We start from the raw sequence: 21,423 nt of genomic DNA on the forward strand, positions 1-21,423 counted from the left end.
AACAGCCAAGCATACACATACATGTTCATATTATTTATTAGGACACATAACAAACAGACAAAATCACCAAAACAAGCAAATGAGACAATGCTAATTCATTGACTATACTTGCAGTTTGTATGTTGCCTCCGATCATAATAAAAAAAAATAAATAAATATGAACATTTTTTATATAAAACAGTCACACAGAAGCAAAACCTTAATCATACATACTGATACTTGAACTTTACTAGATTACGGTTTGCCAGGCAGGAAGCCAGGGCTTGTGTTTTGTCCTCCTCGTGATGGCAAAAAAATCATTTAAAATAGGTCAACTTGGCTGTGTGACATCCAAGAATGCCTGCGAAGTAAACGGACAGTCATTACACACAACAGCAGTGGCCAGTGCTGCTCTCAGAGTTTGACTGCAGAGTAGAGACTTCATGCACTCAGTGAACTGAAGGAAGAGGCACCTCTGAAGTTCTACAGGACGAGCACACAACTACAGTCTGCCTGATACCACATATTTTAACACTGTATGTTTAGGCAAAAAATTTTCTTGCAAAAGTGCATACCTCCTAAATTACAGGTGTGCAAACCACTGCAGTTTGGAGGATGGGTGATCATAATAATTCCCTCATGTGTTGTAGAATTCCTTATGGCATTAACATTTTTCCTACATTTACCTCGGTGTATGTAAACAGCCTCATGTGGTCAAATCATTGTATATTTCCCTTTGAGTATAATATCGACCATGTTCAACCAACACAAACAGGCATTAAATTCAGCTATGTTGAACTGAGGGACGGGAGATGGAATACAGCTCTCACATTGGTTCCAGAGTACATCCACAGCAAGACATTATTAAAATCCTTGCACATATCTCTTACAACATCACTGTCTCTCTTCCCTTGAGACCGCCATGTTTGGCACATAAAGGGGCTGAATGAGGAGAGATCAGGGCCAAATGTGAGATATCCTTGGAAATGATTCTTTGAATAAATACATGCTTGCCAAGTCGAGAGTGCATCAAGGGCAAGTTTGTGAAACCACATACATTGGCAGGATTTTGCAACACAGAATAAGACTCGTTAGCACGATTCTGTGGGAAATCTATTTTCTTCTCAACAGCTTGTTTTTATTTGATTGGCTGTAGAATGGACAGAAAGCTTTAAAATAGCCAGTACTGCGCTTCAATACTACTATAGGCTCTGTAGAGTTGTAAGACTTGGCTAACAAGTCAATAAGTGGTTAGGAATAAAGCCAGAACCTGACCTTACACTCAAAACCACAAACATGGCACATTACAACACCTGGTGGGTCTGTCACCACAAACACATGGCCCAAGGTTGGAATAAATGGAAACTTCTGGAGCTGCTGACAGAGTTCAGCTAATCCTTGGTCAATGTTCTATATTAACAAATTAACACTTAACAAATTACAGAGGAATCTCATGGAGTCCTCTGTCCTTGTCACGTTCCTCCTAAAAAGTCTGGTCTTCAGTGTCTTACGCTGCCATCTATTGGACAACTGAGGTTTTCTTGGGGATGCAAATGAAATAATACCCACAAATCATTTCCTCAAAACAGATAAGTGTTTTGGGGTTTTTTTGTCTGTATGAATGACCGGGTAAGATGTTCTTCCAATACGAGTCTCAGAGGAGCACTCTGCATATGTTTGGTCTCTCCCTGCAATGACACTCCTGATTCAGCAAACCAAGGACGGCTTGATAGTTAACTGATGAGTTGAACCATGTGTGTTTGAGCAGAAAGAGATGGGAAATCCTAATCTAGTGCTATGATCATTTAAATTTAGCATCCTTAAATGACCCTGAATTTCATAACTGGTATGGTCTATATATATATATATATATATATATATATATATATATATATATATATATATATATATATATATATATGTGTGTGTGTGTGTGTGTGTGTGTGTGTGTGTGTACCACTTTCATAAGCGGTGTCTGCCAAATTGTGGTTGCCCAATATCCCAGCCCTGATGAGGGGACAAAGGATCATTTCTCAATTAGACATCTGGATTGGAGTTGAACTTCATAGCTCTGTTCTGTGTCACATGCTGACAACAGTGCACAATTACTGCAAGACGAAAAATGTATTCAAGCTTAATTCTGCTGAATTTGAAACCTGGATCAAATTAAGATGAAAAAAGACTTTATATGTGAATTTATTATGTGAATTTATTATCTGAATTTATATGTGAATGTGTGAGACTATACATAATATCAATGAAACAAGTTAACAATAAATTAAGGGTAACATATTGCCTATGTGAGGCACATAAAAAAAGTCTATATACACATGTACACTTGGATACACAACCCGTGAAACGTGCCTGTAAACTCATATTCCCAACTCATCTCAATATGTGGAACAACATTAATTAATAACAATAGCCAGTATATTATTCTCTCTGCTTTACAAACAAAGCATGTCATGTCACAATTCCCTCTATGACATCACATCCATATGGAACTGTTTTCTCCCTGTATCTCAACACAGATGCTCATTATCACACTGACATTTCAGAGAGAACATCTTGTATGTTACTTTTCAAGATATTCTACAAATCATTTATTCATTTTCTACAGATGGGAAATCAAGGTAAGTACACTGTAGAGTTGAAAATTTAGGAAAACTGTGATAATTGTGCACTGAGCCAACACTGAAGTGACAGTGTAATTGTTATGTAGTTTATTATACGAAAAATGAAAAATAACTGTATAATGAAATATTGAATTAAATTGAAATATTCACGGTTTTCCTATACTATATGAAGGGTTACAAAACAAGTTTCTCTGGGTGGTGTTACATCCCCTGAATATAAGAGTGAATGTATAATTTGGTGTGTGGGTGTGCAGATGCATTGCTTTGCGCTCTCTCTCTCTCTCTCTCTCTCTCTCTCTCTCCGTCCTTTTGTCCTATTAGGGGCGGTTCTGCACAATTTATATCTGGTATCTGATTGGTGAACTGAGAGTTGTCAGATTTGTTAAAAGTGAAACTGTGAATGTGTTGTCTGTAAATGTTCGTATGTTCGTATTGCATTGCCCTTAGATTATATTACAGAAATTTTCACTGAGAGATGTCTTTTTTTTTAATCTTGAAATGTATTGCTCTTCAGACAGAAATGCAGAAATGTTTTGCTTTTGTGTTGGCGCTACCCCCTAACAATTTATCTTACCTCCCATTCTTATTGAACAATTAAATCTTTAAAAGTTATAATTCTATTTGGTTGTAGTTTACTTAACAGCTGGATCATCACATTTATGTCATGTTTTCTTTTTTGGTCAGACTTATACATTCCTATACATCTTTTCATAAGATTTAATTCTAGCTCCATCAGGGTCACGACAGTGGCTTGAGACATATTCAGTAGTGTTGCAATTTGCATGTGATGTCACAATTCACTCTATGACATCACATCCATATGGAACTGTTCTGTTTCTGTACCTCAGATGAGATGCTTATTATCACACTGACATTTCAGAGAGAACATCTTATGTGCTACTTTTTAAAATATTTCTTGAAAAATCAAAGATTTTCATTTTACTATTCATTTTCTACAGATGGACAATCGAGGTAAGTACACTGTAGAGCTGAAAATTTAGGAAAACTGTAATAATTGTGTACTGAATGCCTCAAACCAACATCAAATTAATAGTGTAATTCTCATGTAGTTTATAATAGCTTACTAAAAATTTAAAATAACTGAACACTGAAACATTTACAAAACTGAAATAGTTGCACAACTACATAACAATAGTTGCAAAAATATCCAGATATATTTAAACCCAACAATTTAGTTTATCCTTATTTCAGGTATTCAGTTAATTTACCAATGATAACGTAACATCAAGTTACATCAAGCAATACAGTTTGTAAAGCTACACTTTATTGGAGACTCTTGGTTTTCAGTCATGTTGGTGCAATCAGTAAGCTGAGATATTTTAGTGTCCTCACTTTCCTAATGGGTTTCAAGTGGTTGGGAGACATGACCTAACTCTATATCTTATTGTTCTACATAACTGTAGATAAGGGAGAGGAAAAGTGGAGGGCCGAACACATCATTCCTGAATCTGAAGATGAGGGTCAGCGTCAAGGGCTCAGTCCCCCTGTCTCATTTTCTTCTCAGGATGATGAAAGGCAGTGTGGGAGCTCCACATTCAGCCAGAGCTCCTGTCCACAAAGGAGAGAGGAGGCCACCATTAGAAGACTGGTGAAAGCCATCCCTAAGTGCGAGAGAGCTGGCGGAAGGAGGAGGAGGTGGCATCCCTATATAGGCAGATGCCACACTCATTCAGCAAGAGCTCTCTCTGAGGATGACTCTCACTGTCCCCTGGAGGAGATGATGAAGTGGGACGCTGATGAGGTTGGTCTGACCTTCAGTGCATCTGGTGATGCTGGGAAATGTTCTTGCTTTTTCCCAATTTACCACAGACCAAGGCTCCAGGCCACATTCCATCAGCTGGGCCAGATCTCTTCAGCTCCCCACCTCCAGACAGGTCACAGCCAGGCCTCTAGTGGACAGAGCTCAGGGTCTGCTGACAGTCCAGATGAAGAGGAAGAACAGACACCCCAGAGCTCCCACACAGCTCTAGGTCAGAGCTCCAGCTCCCCAGGAGAGCAGAGACGCTCCAAGAAGAGGAGCCAGGAGAGCAGCAGGTCTTCCAGCTCCAGTGACACCTCCGAAGACAAAATGGAGGAGTCATCCAGGAAAAGGAGGAAGTAGAAGAGGCGACTGCAGTGTACAATGACTCAGAATCATCGCCTCACTTCATGAAGAGCAATAGTGTGACAGGGATGAAGTCCCTGAGACTTTCTTAATAAAAAGAAAAGAAAAATATATTTTGTTTAGTCAGTTTCAGTTTTTTGTATTCTTTTTTATTTTCAAAAGCATTTACCATTGTGTTGTAATAACTACATACTGTACTGTAAAGAAAAGAAAACATTTCAAAACACGAGTTATAAAACAAGTTTTTCTGGGTGGTGTTACTGTTGGTTTGAAGGTACATTGTCTGTCTGGGTGTGTGGGTGCTTTGCTTTGCTCTCTCTCTCACTCTGAGACATATTCACAATGCACTAACATATTGCATTGTTTAAACTAGACCGGGTGTCCTGCATGACTAAATGAACAACTGAACAACAAATGAACAACACCCCTTAGATGTCTCAAACTGAATCTCTTTGGAGTATAGATTCTTCTGTGGGTCTGTTTTGAATCAGTCCAAACTGAGAACTGGATCTATATTCATTTGGAGCTTTAAAACACTCTTTCAGTGGTGATTTAAAACAACACATGCATATCATGATATCTCCTTCATGACCCTAAGCTTGAATTTGACCATTTCCTATCCTTAATATACTATTTTAAGAACCTGTCTGTGCAGACTCTCTTCTAAGACACTCTTACAAGACTCCTTTCAAGAAGTGTCATTCACTTCAGCATGGTATCTGGAGCCAAGTCACTGGAGTTCATTAAATGTTTTGAGAGCCATTGAGAGGAGAATCTGCACCTTGAAAGCGATGTTTTGTAAGCCATCTGAGTCAATGCCTAACATGGTGTGGAACTCCTCCTAATGAAGAGTTCACACTGTGAAACTTGTTTTTGAGCCTTCCCATTGGGCATTGTCACCTTAAATTTGGTGTTTGAACTGGGAGTCACCACCTTAGAATGGCAGAATGTACAGATGAATCAGGCTATATAGGCCTGCCTTTTTCATTCTCTTTATCAAAGTGAGCTTTTATCACTCACTCATTATCTAATGCCGCTTATCCTAATTAGGGTCGGCGGGGGAGCTTTTATTGTGCTGAAAAAAAAACAAAACTTCTTTCTCCTCCACACAAAGAACAAGCAAACAGGTGCCTTGACTTGAGGTATCTCCTGTAAATGACAGTAACGTTAGCCTATGTTAGTTTTTGCTGTGGTCACATCTAACATTAACCCATAAAATAGGCCTATTTGCAGACGGCTATTTGATGATGACAACATTAACAACAACAAATTGGATATACTAATTTGAAAGTGAGTTGTGGAGATAGAAAACACATTCTTACCGACGTTTTGATCTTGGCGAGTCTATTTTTAGTGAGTCTCTTGTTAGATACAGAATCTTCAGGAATCACAAGCGAGTTTCACAGTTACCAAATGAACTAACGTTAACGGTCAGGAGCGGTCAGACATGTTTTAGACATTACATGTTTTGATTTTGTGCCTGTTTAAGGATTAAAATAACGGCACCCCTGCCATTCTTGTTATAGCTCACGTGTAAGTATTCCATGACCGAGCTACTTAACGTAACGTATTTTAACGTATTTAATGGGACACAGTTTAGACTGAACAACTGAAACAACAGCAACAACCGTTCTTGGTACGTAACACCAAGAACCGGTGGTGAGGGCAGTGGAGAGGAAGTTCAAACACCACCATGCCAAGACAATGACGAAGACAAGGTGGAGGGCAGTATTTTTGAAAGCAGTAAGGAAGTAAGACCTTCCCCTTGCATCAGAGGTTGTGGCATGCTGTGCCATTTTGCATAACACTGCAATGAACTCTGGTGACCTGCTGGACCCCTCAGAGGAGTCAGTCACGGGGGATGATGACAATGACCAGCCTCATCAGCAGCAGCCAGATCCCAGTGGGGAGCAAGTGAGGGAGCAGCCGGCAGCTGCTGTGTCTGCTCCTGAGGTGGTGGTTGCACTGGAGGAGCGTGACTATATTTAAAAAAAACACACATTCCCTGCCACTGGAGATAGAGACTCTGCACCCATCCCCACACCCCAGAGATAAAGACTCTGCCCCCATCCACTACCCTCTGTATATATGTGCCATCTAGTAAATTTAGATTATTTGTCATTTAGATAATTTTGTAAGTTAGGATTTTTCTGGATAATAGTTTATAGTATATAGTTCCTTTTACTAACCTATATAAGAAATGGCACTGTATTGTATAGTTCCCTTTACAAACCTATACACCAAATGGTACTGTATTTTTGCCTTCACAGTGGCTCAGTGGTTAGCACTGTAGCCTCACAGCAAGAAGGTCTTGGTTTCAAATCCTTTCTGTGTGGAGTTTGCATGTTCTCCCTGTGTTTGCTTGGTTTCCTTTGAGTGGTCCAGTTTCCCCAGCATCAAAGATATGTACATCATGTAGGGTTAATACTCCTGCAAGTGCCCTTGACCAAGGCAACAGAGCTGGCCCTGCCCACTGCTCCAAGTGTATAGGATGGGTTAAATGCAGAGGACAAATTTCCCCTTTGTCTTCTAAAAATTTATCCTGGGTGTATTCTAAAAGCAAGGTCATACACAATCAGTTTTTCACAGAGTACTTAATATTTCATTTGTTCTTTTAATAAATAAATAGGTAAATAAATGCACATTAAAAACTCATTATATCTTCTCAGCAATTTTTTCTAATATTCTGAGCAGCCTGTCCTCCCTTTCCTCATCCCTCCTGGCCCTCCCCTCTGCCCTCTCTGCCTCCCTCTCCAAAAACTCCAGGACAGGGTCCCTCCTCCTCTTTCCTCTCCCCTCTGACTGCTGTCGGATCTCCTCCTCCTGCTCACCTCTTGCCTCAGGGGAAGCCACCACAGCCACACTGGAGTTCTCACCCCCTGCAGACAAAATGAGGAGGGGAGGACAAATAGATGCCCCCTCCCCCCGGCACTTCATCCATCAGGGGTTACCACTTCCAGGAACCTGCGGTGGCTTCCCCTGACTCGGTCCCCACTTCAGAGGGGGGCTTTTTGAGTTCCTTTAAATTTCAGTGCGGTTATAATTAATATGTGAATACGTTTTAGTAAACAAACAGACCATAACAGATGGCACATTTATGCGTAGCTTTTTACTATTTAGGAGAAACTAAGTTTAACAGGGGTTTAGCTACACTCTTTTACAAAATGCCATAGCTGTGCACACCACTCTACATTGCACTGTCATGCACTACTTACTTTGTAAGGGTTTTTTTAGGTTTTCCCACTTTTTTCCCACTTTAGCAGGCGAGACCACCCCTTCCAGCCCCATTTCCCTCAGGATAACCCTAAAATAACAAGTTTTACTTGACAACCATCTAATTGCACAATTCATTTCACACAGCCCAGACTTTGGTTGAAATACGTATTATTTCATGGTACATCTTATGATTTATTTTAAAAAATACAACTTACTCCCATCTTTGCTGAGCAGCATTGCACCACCCAGAGAACAGGCTGTCATGGGTCTATCTGAGCTGTATCTGGCACTCTACATCCTCATCGGACCCTAAAACAGTTTTAAAAAAATAAATAAATAAGGACACTACATGCTTTGTAATACACAGGCCTAACTGTTACCCTGAAATCTCGTAGGCCACGGCACCATCACTGTCTTAACACCATAGCGTCACAAGTTATTTGTATGTCGTATTTTAAACATATTTATATTTATATAGCAGTGATTGTGTTAAAAAATGTTCAGAATGATTAATTTGGGACTAGCATACACAAGACATTCTCGTCGAAATATAATTCCCAACTTGCTGCAATGTCATCGTATTTTCATGGCTGTATTAGGGCTATTTTGGGGCTAAATAAAGGCCATGACGGGCCGAAATTTAGCCCAAAATACAACGTCCATGGACGTCTGGTGCTTGGTGGGAACTTTAGGCTCTTTCGGACCGGAGGAACTTTTTCGCAGTTATTAGAACTGTTGGAAGAAGTACCCTCTTTCGTGTGTCCGCACTGCAAGAACTAAAGACGATCATAGTTCTTCGAACGCCGTTTCTGCTACAAGCGTCCTCATGTAATTTAGAAGGCAAGATAGCGTAGGCGGAGCCAGAGCCTGGCTAGCTCCACGCCTCTGTGGTGGCGGTTGATGGCCAGCCAGTTATAGTGGTGAACAGTGGTGGACAATTTGATTCTCTTTTAGGAGCCGGTTCATTTAGATCCGTTAACCAAGAAGATTCGAGTTTTATGGTTCTGGGCCTGCTCTTCGTTTAGTTACACTTACTGAAAATTACAGAATCCTCCCCATTCATGAGCACTTTTCCCTCGAAACCCAATATTTCGTTGCATGCGTTAACACGATAGAATGTTTCTTTGTTCGTAGTTTTACTCATTTTGACGTTATGTAACATAGAAATAATGACATATAAAATGCTGTAGACAGCAGCAGTCACAGATGTGTGTTTGATTTCTCAGTGTTGGTATCATTCATTTCTTCTACCCTCTCCCCTGTGTCTAAACAGTTAATTTGCTATGGAATTACAGTAACTTGTAAAGCTGTTGTGAGATAATGTGTTATCTTGGTCATTTCACATAAGGAGCAGCAAGTAATCAGCAAAACAACGGAAACTTATCGAACCTGCTCTTAGAGAGGTAATTCGGCTCCAGTCCCGGCGTTCACTTTAAAGAGCCGGCTAAAATGAACTATTCGTCAGCACACGGCCGCCCTCTTCAGTGCTTCCTCCATCTGCAACTGTCAAGGCACAATCATGGCTGCCCTCCGTAGTATCGTGAACAATTTAGTAAGAATCTGGAGGTTAACCCATGTACGACAGAATTTGCCGTATCTTTTCATAGGTATTTCTTTAATAGGGTCCATCCTCAAAGAACTGGAGCTTGTTCCGAAGACCTACTTCAGTAACAGCAAAAATTTCCTGAACCTGTAAGTACAGTTTAAGTTTGACAGCGCACAAAAGCGTGGATTTCTTTGACCCACAGTAAACCAGCTAAACACAGCAGTGACTGATATTTACGTTAGGGTTAATGTTAGCAAGCCAGAGGATGAACTGGTAGTATATGTATACTGAACTGAATGTAAGATGGTGTTAGAAAGCAATTGGTGAATCGGTTAAGGAGAGTGAACAAGTCCTACTAGCGTTTGCAGCTTTGGGTAGCTGACTAACATTAGTAATCTAGTTAGCTAACGACTAAACGTTGCCCTGTTCTCTGTTCTGTTAGTTGCTGTAGCTGAATGAACGGACTTCCTTGATTAGTTAGACAGAACCATCGCTAATTATCATTCAGTTTGCCTCAGCAGTGTGAACTTTTACATTAGTAAGGCACAGTGACTTTAGCGTAAGCTATGCTCATTGACGTTTAAGGGTGGTTGTAGGGGCTGCGGAGCATGACCAATCCGGATTATGAATGGTTGAAACAGTTAAAAAAACAATCCAACAAAAAATGCTGTTTCACAGTTAAATTTACGCCTGTGTTTTTGCATGCACAGCTTTCTTATTCATCGTACCGAGAACCGTTTGTGAAAATGTATGTTCGTAACTCCGATTTAATGCCCAATTCTGTCATTTTGTCCCAGCCCCCTGCCTAATGTTTGTACTATTCTCCAATTTTTCTCTTCCAAAATATCTCCTCAACTTAAAGAATATGAAATCTCATCTATTTTGCATGTCTTTTCGTTTTCTTTTTAGATACTTTGTAAAAATTTCTTGGGGATGGACCATTTTCCTGTTGCTCCCATTCATCTATCTGTCCAACTCTCACAAGAGGGGCAATGCCTTTGTCTTACAGAGGCTGTCCTCTTTATTTGTGGCGACTGTCATCTGGTATACATGCACAGAGACCTTCTTCTACATTGAAAACATCACAGGAGCATGCTATGAGACTGAATCCTCTGAGAGCATTCGTGGAGAATTAGCGTCGAAGGCAGAATGCAAGAAAGCTGGTTTCTTTTGGAACGGATATGACATTTCAGGACACTCTTTCATCCTTGCTTACTCTGCTCTTGTGATTGTAGAGGAAATGACACCAATGCTTCACCTGAGGAGAGCGGTTCAAACGCAAGGCACTGAAGACACCATTCTGGATGTTCTATATGTTATGCTAAATGCTATAGTGGCCATTTGGATATGGATGTTTGGCTGTACCTCTGTCTATTTTCATGATGTTTCTCACAAGGCCCTTGGAACTGGGTGTGCACTACTATGCTGGTATTTTACCTATAAAGTTTGGTACCTAAATCAGTATTCCCCATGCCTTCCTCCGCAGTACAGTGAACAGAAACAGCATGCTTAAACCAAACACCTGTAACATGTATTTGACCATTGTATCAATGGCAACTGTAATAGCTACACTCTAAAGACTAAGATATCAAACACTGACAAGCTTTCTCTATGGGGTCCATTTCTCTCTCTCTCTCGCTTTCTCTCTCTCGCTCTCTCTCCATTTCTGTGTGTGTGTAAGCGTGTGTGTCCTTGTGAGGGGTCCGGTTGAACTTTGGAGATTAGTCTGGCTACCCTTTGTGGCAGTGATGGGCAGCTGCTGCTTCTAAAATGACACTGTAAGCTGAGAGAAAAACTATGTATGGTATGACCGTCTCAACTGACCGTGCACTCACACTTCTTCTGGGTTGCCTTTTGTGAGCCGCAGGATGTTTTGACAGTGCCAATTTGCATATGCATGCTGCCACAGTTGTTTGTTTACGACCTTAGCACTGGATTTTAGACTGATGTTTTGAGAGTTTGTTTTATAGGTGTGTTTTTACTCTAGTTGTAATTTCTAGACTAAATGCCTGCCCTCTGACTGGAGACTATCAACTTTGGTGTCATCCCAAAAGTTTGCAAATTATTGGTACCCCTAATGTATTGTCATTACATTATTACATTGCTTAACTTTATATTATTTTCCTAATTATGCAGGATTATGCTCTGTGATACCCAAGCCAACCAATCAAATAGTTCATTTAGATTTTTTTTTTCAGGTGACTGAATGCACAGCTTCAAATTACTCTATGAAAAAGAGTTTGATCATTGCCATAAATGATGATAGATATTTGTTTTATTATTTTGGTTAATTTATTTTATGCAAATTGAGTTAAGAACCATTTGAGAATATTAAATATCTAAAAAATAAGATGTCAGTGATTAATACACGAGACTGCCCCTGGTACTGTTTTCACTGAGAGACAGCAGTGAGATGTACTGTGTTGTCTTCATTTACCATATACTCTGTGGGAATCCAAAACATTTTACACACTTATCTCACTACAGAGTTTGTTCTCTCAGTTATGTTGTGAGTTTGAAGTCTGTTCTGTAAAGTAGTAATATTACCTTGTTGTAGTTTCTGCTCGGGAAGCTACCGTGTTGCTGCTAAGGAGAACTCTCAACATGTTACCTGACAACAGTCTCAGAGGTTCAGTGCCACATGTGTTTTGAGTTCACACTGTCCCCTGTCGACCATCCAAATGTTTTCCTCTCTTTTTATCTGGATCTGAGAATCATTCAAGTAAAAAAAACATCTGTTTGTATCCATGTATCTATGACTGAGACAATGACACCTCAACAGCATGTACAGTGTCACACAGTTTTAAGAAAACTAAAGCAATGTTTCCCGTTCCTGCTCCTGAAGATCCATCTCTTCCTTCTCTAACATGTGGTTCTTCTCATCAGCTCGCTCTAAAAGCCTTTGATTTCCTGAGGCAGGTGTGTTAGAGCAAAAAGAGACCTAAAATGTACCAAGCTGTATGTGTTCAGGAGCAAGACTTGCAAACACCGCTGTAATTTAGTGTTCATGTATGAAATAGTTGGCGTAAGACATTTTTATACTAGCAGTGGCTGTCTCACCCACATTCCACCAGATAGCACAGATAGGAAATGCACGTACTAAATAGAAGGTCTGCAACCTGTCTTATGTTCCAGCACACACCAAAATGTCATCTCCTGATTGCAATGAAGGTTTATGTTACAGTATAATTGACTGGTCAGGTTTTCTCCTACTATATAAGACATGTTAATCCACTCCTGTGCCTACAGAAAGGCCTATAGTTGGTGTAAGCATTCAGATACCTCTTCATAACTTAAAATAAATACCTTACATGCATTACATATTTATGTAAATGACTTATTTGCTTGTCATTTGAATTTTGCTTGATGGGGTCCAACCTGGGTGTGTTTTTTTAATGGAAAGGGATTTGCTCGTAAGACTGTGCACTGTGTGACAATGTTCATTCTGTGTCACTGTAAGAACAAACATGTTCAGTTCTTTTAGTAATCCTGAAAATGCTATTAAAGAAACACTTTAGAGACAATATCATGGCAATGTATGTCTCTTTACGTGGTTTATTTCCTGCACACATTTATATTCCTTTATTTATTTTTCTTTCATGTCTGCTGTGCAGCTGATAGAGGAAGAGGAAAAAAACAGTGGAACAGTCTAATATAGAGACTGGGAGTGAAAAGAACAAAGACTGTAAAGACAGCAGATGCATCATTAACAGAAAAACAGTTACAAACATGTAGGATTTGACCATCTCACTGTCCTCCACAATGTTGAGGGGGGTTTACATGCAGTATAAAACAGGAAAAGAGAAAATGAATCTTGTTTAATATTAAATTTTAGGTACATGTAAAAAACCCATGGAAACTGAATCATTCTCTGTCCTCGCCCTATCGTCCTCTCTGCTCCTGCTGCAGCAGATTGTAATTCCAGATCTCTCTGGACGAGCGTTACATCACTGTTTCACAGCTGAATGAGCACCGATGGAGAGAGAAAGAGGGCGAAAAAAAATCACCCCTTTTTCGTCAGGCTCAGTGCTATAATCCAAGTTACTGTCAATGGTGCTGCCTTAACTGGATATTGCTAGAATGTGCCTTTTAGAGAGAGGGAGGGTGTGTGTGTGTGTGTGTGAGAGAGAGAGAGAGGGAGATACAGGATGCTGCTCTGCGAAGGCTCAGTGTACTACAGCAGTGAGTGGCGTTTCATCTGAGCAGCATATACACTCACAGGCATACAGGAGAAGAGCATCCCTCCGTTTCTCTCGATCGCAATTTCCAATATTTAACTGTCACTCAGTGGTCTATATATAAAAGACAGCAATCTGAAAAGGAGCAATAATTCACTCGAAACCAAGTCTTTGGCTGGAGTGTATAAATTAATTAAGAAAGGGAGACACATTAGACACCAAGGACCATCAGCATGACTCAAGGCAAGGTAAGCTCTCGACGGCTCTCTTGTTTTAAGAATAGTCACATCTGCACACAGTTTAGGAAAACAAAAAAACAAAAGCACCAGGCAGCTAGAATTCATTAATGAAAGAGATTGGTGTAGTGGCTCCATTTTGATGTAATGTTATTAAGGCTCTGGTAATGCTGCTGCTATGGACTTGTTTTCATTTTTGTCTTTCACCGACAACAAACTGATATGTGAAATTAGCAGTGTCATTCCGGATTTGGTGATTGACGATTCTGGGTTGATGCACTTTATATCTGAGGAGGTTTGTACATATTGTGCATCCACAAGGGATATGAAAAGGTACATACGCACTTTTTTTTTTTTTAACAAAGCATTAAAAACGACGTAGGGGCCTTTGAATGTTTAATCTTTCCTACATAATCTGGTCATAGTCTGAGGTGGAGGTAAAAAAACCAGTAAAAGTATTTTGCCTTGCCTTGTATTCGGTTTGTGGAGTATGTACACTGGCTCCTCACACAATCATTAAAACAACATATCAGAGGGATATGAATGAGGTCTCTTACTCTTATTGGGTTTTCCCCCCGTGACAGCTCAGAACAGCTAAGGTGAAGGTGTGTGCTCAGATATGTTGTCTGTCACTTCATCTACAGAATGTGCTAGAAATATAGGCAAGCTAATTGATGTAACTCAGAGTTCAGATTATTTCTTTAGAAGAATGTTGTGGTTATCCCTCCCCTAAATCTATTTTGTTATTTACCTCTATCATACCTTTATAGCTCAATAGATTCACTCTCACTGTTTTGTATTAAGTGGATTAGATTATTAGTAGACAAGCCTCTTATTGATAGTTGTTATTACTATACACTTGGCATTCATTTTTACAAAATTTAATAATGATAATGATTTAATAGTGAAGTCCAGTATATTATTTTATAAGTATAACATTAACATAAGTATTAGTATATAAAATATTTACTAAAATATAAGTATTATAAGTATTTTTTCACTGAAGTTCTCCATTTCAATGGCAGCTCTTCTTGTTTCAGTAATTTTACGTGTATAATTACCATATGGATACAATACCATTCATGTTAATAAACATAAGAGCCACCATAATGCATAAATAGACTACATCATTAGAAAAGAAGACCTATGTTAAGTGTAAGCATGGGCCACTCTCATCCATATTAAAAACTAACATTTACTGGATCATGTAAAGGGATGAATGTGTGTTTCTTCTAATAGTCTCTGTAAGTTTACCTCTAAGGTGAATTTGAAATGTCACTGATTTAGGCAAAACAAGAATATGAGTTCAAATCCTTTCTTCCTCAGACACATATCTTTTTTTTGTGTGTGTGTGACTCCACCTGTCCCTGAGTCTGTTCTTCATTCTCCTCCTCCTCCTCCTCCTCCTCTTTCACCCTGACCCCCTTTCTCACAGACGATGTTGCTAAATTTTGATCTTCTGTATCCTGGGATATGATGCATAAAAGGCTGGTGAACTGGGGGGATGGGATCATGTAGCTAAAGCCAGATTAGACATATGGTCATGCCAGTGACACTCTGACTCCATTCACACAGAGCTGACGACGCAACAGACTGTCATGTCTACACACCCACCAGGCTTACAGAACCTTACTGAGAAGCCTATTATATGCTCTACTGTTTTGAATTGTGTTAAAATTGAAACATATCCTATGTTAATGTCATTTGAATGGTTGTAATTTCACTCAACTTTAGACATTGATGTGTGAGAAATACAAGGACTTTATCCTTGTTAAGCTGATGTAACTGTTGCATGTATTCTAAGTATTAAGGTATGTTGAAAACAAAAAATAACCATTAAAATGAGACTATTGAGATAGACGTATAGCGGAGTGTTTGAATCCTCTGTTTACAGGTGTCAGTGGCCAACAAGTCAAACAATGGCTCATATGGAGATGCCATGCCCCCACATCCTCCAAGTTATCAGGAGGCCACTGCAGGTCTGTCTTTTTCTTTTCTTACTTTCTTTTTTTTTTTCTTTAAAGACAATTATTCCTTGTTTCGACACAAAAAATCCTATACATGTTAGAAAAAATTATTTATTAATCAGCCAGAAAGAAAGCCGAATGTTTACATTTTAGAGCAAATACAAACTCAAGGCAAAAACTGAGCAAATTATTTAGCACTAATATTATGATGCTATTATAGAATGTGTCCCTGATGCTTAAGACAATTAGATTAACAATGACTGGCATACATACACTGAAAAAAAACATTCCACTTATTGCATAAGCTGTTCCAGTTGAAAAGGATGTAAATAATATAAGCACAATGCCTCAAATGGAAAAACACTGCTCTGCATCAACATTCCATTGCGCAACTAAAAACTGTGCTCATCAATGCCACCCTGTGGCCATCAGAAGAAACTGCAGCAACCAAGCAGCAAGTTAGAGCGGGCCTGAGTCGGAGGCCGCATTCAGGGAACATGACGTATGACTATGGGCCTGAGAGCTGATGTAAAACACTGCTTTTCTGTGTAGGAGACAGCAGCCCCTGCTACAGTGGAGCTTACAGTGGTGATGGTGACATGCTCACAGAATTTAGCTGGGATGACCAAAATATCCGACGGGTATTCATCCGCAAGGTAATGCCAGTGAGATTGTTAGAGTGATACTGATATATATTGATTTGCTTCTTGATTAAAACTGCCTTAAAGGAAGTTGTGCAGCACTGTGCTATTTTTTTTTTTTAAATTGAATGTTAGTGTAAATAAACTAAGTGCTTTCCTCTTCTTCTGCAGGTGTATGCTATCTTACTGATACAGCTTTCTGTCACTCTAGCTATTGTGGCTCTCTTCACATTCTGGTAAGTTTGTGAGATGTTTTATGTACAAAACATGGTTTTCTGTACTCAGTTTGATTTAGTTCATGCCAGTGCCTTTTCTGACCTTGTTCCTACTAAAAATATTGTGAAAACCACTGATATTGGTACCATGATAAAATTAACAAGAAAAAAGGACAAAAAATGTCACAGTAAGAGAAAACACACAGCACTAATGCTAATGGGAGTGGGGACTTTCAGAGAAACAGCACACTGAGAAGACTGCATCCTTCTCTTTCAGTGAGCCTCTGAAGACATATATTCAGACCAACCCCGGATGGTACTGGGCCTCATAGTAAGTACTGTAAACACTGATTTAAGCAATAAAAAGGAATATTGATGGCCATGCTTTCTTTAAAGTGTACATAGCTTAATTTTTGCATTTGTAAGTGTCAAACTGCGTGAATTAATTAGTGAACACCAGTACTGTGCAAAGGTTTACCTGGAAATATCATTTGAATCAGAGCTGTTAAAAATGTATGTGTTTTCTTTTCCTCTTTACAGTGCAGTGTTCTTTATCACATACCTGACTCTCTCATGCTGCTCTGCACCAAGGTGAGTTTTAGCTTTGAAATGAAACGATAAGAATTACCTCTATTTTAATTATACACTCTCACAACATCTCCCCCCCCCATCTCCTCTTCCCCATAGGAGGAAGTTTCCATGGAATCTGATTCTTCTGGCAATATTTGTGAGTACTAGGACAAACCAATTCTCCTTAGTCCTTTTCCTCTTGGAACTGAAATTAATATCAATAAAACCATATATTCAAAGTCCTATAAATTAAGTTCTTATAAGAACTTATATTACAATTTATTTATTTATACGTTTATAAGAATTTGTAAGTACTAAGTTTATCACTTATAAATTGGGTTGTAATAGACAGCACAACAAAACAAGAGTTCACATTTTTGTTTTCCTATCAGTGAACCAAAATCGATTCCTCCATGTTAAAATGTAATCTTTCCCTTTCCAGACACTGTCTCTCTCATACATGACAGGGATGCTGTCCAGGTATGATTTCTCACAGGTTCTATGGCTCATGTTTGATTGCCCTTGACTGTCATGCATGTCTGTGTCTGTCTCTGTTTGTTTGTTTGTTTATACGGATGCTAACACAACACTAATAACTCAACAGATTTGATCTTTCTCTCTGTCTCTGCTAGCTTTTACAACACAAAGTCTGTGATGATTTGCCTTGGCATTACAGCTTTGGTTTGTCTGTCAGTTACAATCTTCAGCTTCCAAACAAAGGTGAGAAATACAACCCATGACAACAAGCATTAGAACTAGCCCTTAAAATTTCATGCATAAGTGTATTGTTACATTTTGACAAAACGGTTGTATTCATTCCTAATGAATGGGAGTAACACACTATTTCTTTTGTCGTCCAGTCCCTTACTCACCACTGAATGTGAGTCATACACTCATGCAGTGTTCTCCTCTGCAGGTTGATGTGACTTCATGCCAGGGCGTACTGTTCATCTTCAGCATGACTCTGTTAATCTGTGGTCTCGTCCTGGCCTTTGTCCTGCCCTTTGGATATGTGAGTATATCTCTCTCCTTCACCAGAGCTATACACAGAATGGAACAAACAGATCAGAGTACAATTAACAGGACTGTAACTGAAAAAAAATTAAATTAAAAACAAAGATAAGTTGAAATAGTTTTTCCTAAATTCATAATTCACCTCTTTATAGGTTCCATGGCTCCATGCTATCTATGCAGCCCTGGGAGCAATCCTATTTACCATGGTAAACTCACAATTTCAAAGTTATATCTAATTTTAATCTGATTTTGATCTTTAATCTTAAATCTGCCTCATGAGTTTGAATATCGATATTCAGTTTCAATGTTCTTTTCCTTTTGCTTTCTCTTCTCAACTCTCTTTCTCTCTGAACTTCAGTTTCTAGTTTTTGACACACAGCTGCTGATGGGAAACAAGCGTTACACCATAAGCCCTGAGGAGTACATCTTTGCATCACTCAACATTTATTTGGATATTGTCTATATCTTCACCTTCTTCCTCCAGCTGTTTGGCACAGAGCGGGATTGAAGCTCCTCTTTATGTATCCATTACAAAAAATGTAAAAATTCAGTTGTGCACAGTTATGCTGTCTACTGAAAGCCTCTTGTTGTGACAGTTTTTGCGCTCTCTAGCATGATCAGGATCATAGGTGCGCTGTGTTACATGTTTAGCCTGTTTGCTAAGCCTTTATCTGCTCCTCTGTGCCACAAAAAAAATCTAACATATAGGCTTTAGACCCAAAGGCTTCAAATCCACAGAAAATTGAAGCACATGCATACACACACACACACACACACACATTTATGTGTAGTTCTGATGCAAGGAAGAATTCACATTTATTGAGAAAAAAAGAAGAAGAAATATAATTGAAAGAAGAATGTTTTGTTTTGTCTGGTGTAGAATAATATGTCTCTCTGCAATATCTCAGAGCACTTGAGGTCCCCATCATTGCTGAAGCTTACAACAGTGACAGTTCTCATACATTAAAAAAATGCAATGCATGAAACTATATTTTGTGAAATATGTCAGAATACATGGGAAATTCAAAAAGAATATAAAACCAGCGAGGAAAAGCCCATCCTCCCTGGGCCCCTGTCTGTTTGGTCTCCTTCCTGTGGTGTTGTTCTCACAGTCTTCCCTGCATTCCCCTCCTGTTTGGTACTGCTGCATGTGAACTTCTGTGAATAGATCTATTTTTTAAAAAAAGAAAAAAATAGATATGATGCAGATCGAAAAGTTGGACAAGGTTTATTACACTATGTTAGCGTCTTTTGTTAAACACACACACTCACACAAATAGTTTTAGAAAACTGCAGTTTAACCAAATGACATATTTACTTTTGCATTCCTTTGAACTTAACATTATAACAAGTGTGAATCATTTTATTTGAAGTGATTTCCACTAGCTATTCCTATTTTGTTCCCTGTACTGTCCATGATTATCACCAAATAAGTAACAGTATTACCATTTTCACTGTCATATTGTTTATTATTTGTATTATTTCTATTTGTATTATTTGGTGTTTTGTAATGAGATGGGGAAGGGAATTATATGTGGTATAGATGAATTTGTTTGAATTTTGGGATAAATTAAATAGTGAGGTCTGTTTGGAAGAATCTGTGGCCTTAGCAGTTGTAACAGTGTTGCAGCTTTAAATATTGCTTTTTTGATAGTTTTGACATGTAAAATTTAGAGAATATATGGAAACAGTTTTGTGTAAGGGGGGGGAATGGTGATTGACAAATCACAAACCATTTTTTTAATCTACTTTGTTGCACTTTGACAGTCATAACAAGAGATTAAATGTTGACATTATTTTGTTTACCTTTATTAATAAAAGAACTAATGTGAATGTAAATGTGAACTGATATTTCTCTGCAGCACAAATAAATCATTTCAAGATCACTACTTGTCTTTTCATTTGCATAAGGGTTGTTCAAGTATTTTTCAGTTTATCCTGAGAATACAGCATTATTAGCATCTGGACCAATGTCTGTTTATAAACAGATGTTCCCTGCGGTTCACCATGCTTTAGTGAACAGGTGTACCCAAGTTTTCATTACAGGATTATAACAAAACTGTTCAGTAACATCTGCAATTCTAAAAAAAAATGGCAGTGGTCATTTCATGTCCAATGGGACAAAAGATGAGGTTTATTGATTTTCTCTCTATCTTTGTCGTGGGCCGTTCAGTAAGAGCTTTTATCTTCACCCGAGCCTCAGGTATTCCAATACAGGTTGCTATATTTCCGTTAGAGGTATTGTAAGACTCGGAAGTTGTTGAATTCACCGTGAAAGTTATAGTAGCTCTGAACTTTGTGACAAATAGTTGTAACTACAATCACTGTACAGCTGAGGTTTTCTAATGCACAATTCAATGAGTTGTGCTTTATAGATATACGTACAGTCGGAGGCAGCTGCTATGTAATCTTACCAACAATCAAACAGGTCTACGGTCATGCAGACAGATGTAACGAAAAAAGGTAATTTTACACGACATTCTAGTCAGTAGTGTTTCTTTCGGGGTGAAAAGTTTGGGTAATAGACGATCAGTTTAAAAAAATGGTCGACCGGGGGTTTAAATTAAATTTTAAATCGAGAGCCCGTGACGTGATCATGGCCAATTAGATCGGGTTCATCCATTCCCCGTTTGGAATGTTGAGAGTCAGTGACGTTTACATGTTCTTGTCCACCAATGAAAATGGTTATTCTTAAAGTATGGGTTTCGGCCATGTTGTGGTTTTAAATGAGGAAGAAGCGGGAGAGGTTCTCGTGCGAGCAAGTTTATTTTCACTAATTTTCATTCTGAGTAGTTCTTACGGCTTCTACAAAAAAACTACCAGTTTAAAAATACTTTGGAATATGGATATATGTACAAGAGTCCATTAAATTCCTCGCAGTGTCGTCACGTCTTGCGTGATCGTCATTATTCTGGCTAGCCACACACGCTAGCTAACGTTAGCTAGTTTAAAGAACGACTAAGCTAGCTAGCGATTTGCTAGCTGCCTTTAGCGTGCTGGCTCTTTGGCTAATAAGGTTACTCAGCTAACCTACCTGTAAAAGGGATAGCTAAGTTTGCTGGCTAGCTAACAAAGCTAGTTAGCACTTGCTCTTAGCTAG

The 21,423-nt window shown here is 38.9% G+C and overlaps 2 protein-coding genes across 2 annotated transcripts; both read left to right on the top strand.

Annotated features, from left to right (window-relative positions):
• Positions 1 to 9,475: 9,475 nt before the first annotated feature.
• fitm2 (fat storage inducing transmembrane protein 2) lies at positions 9,476 to 11,015 on the top strand. Its single transcript, XM_030768009.1, has 2 exons — positions 9,476 to 9,648; positions 10,412 to 11,015. Exons 1-2 carry the CDS (start codon positions 9,476 to 9,478, stop codon positions 11,013 to 11,015), a joined length of 777 nt encoding a protein of 258 aa, XP_030623869.1.
• A 2,898-nt stretch (positions 11,016 to 13,913) lies between these two features.
• On the top strand, positions 13,914 to 18,831 carry LOC115807142 (protein lifeguard 2-like). Its single transcript, XM_030768014.1, has 12 exons — positions 13,914 to 13,928; positions 15,811 to 15,895; positions 16,436 to 16,539; positions 16,696 to 16,760; positions 17,017 to 17,070; positions 17,280 to 17,330; positions 17,427 to 17,466; positions 17,752 to 17,789; positions 17,942 to 18,029; positions 18,226 to 18,321; positions 18,476 to 18,529; positions 18,682 to 18,831. Exons 1-12 carry the CDS (start codon positions 13,914 to 13,916, stop codon positions 18,829 to 18,831), a joined length of 840 nt encoding a protein of 279 aa, XP_030623874.1.
• Positions 18,832 to 21,423: the final 2,592 nt, after the last annotated feature.

Source organism: Chanos chanos, chromosome 3, assembly GCF_902362185.1.
Source record: "Chanos chanos chromosome 3, fChaCha1.1, whole genome shotgun sequence".
Taxonomy (NCBI): Eukaryota; Metazoa; Chordata; class Actinopteri; order Gonorynchiformes; family Chanidae; genus Chanos; species Chanos chanos.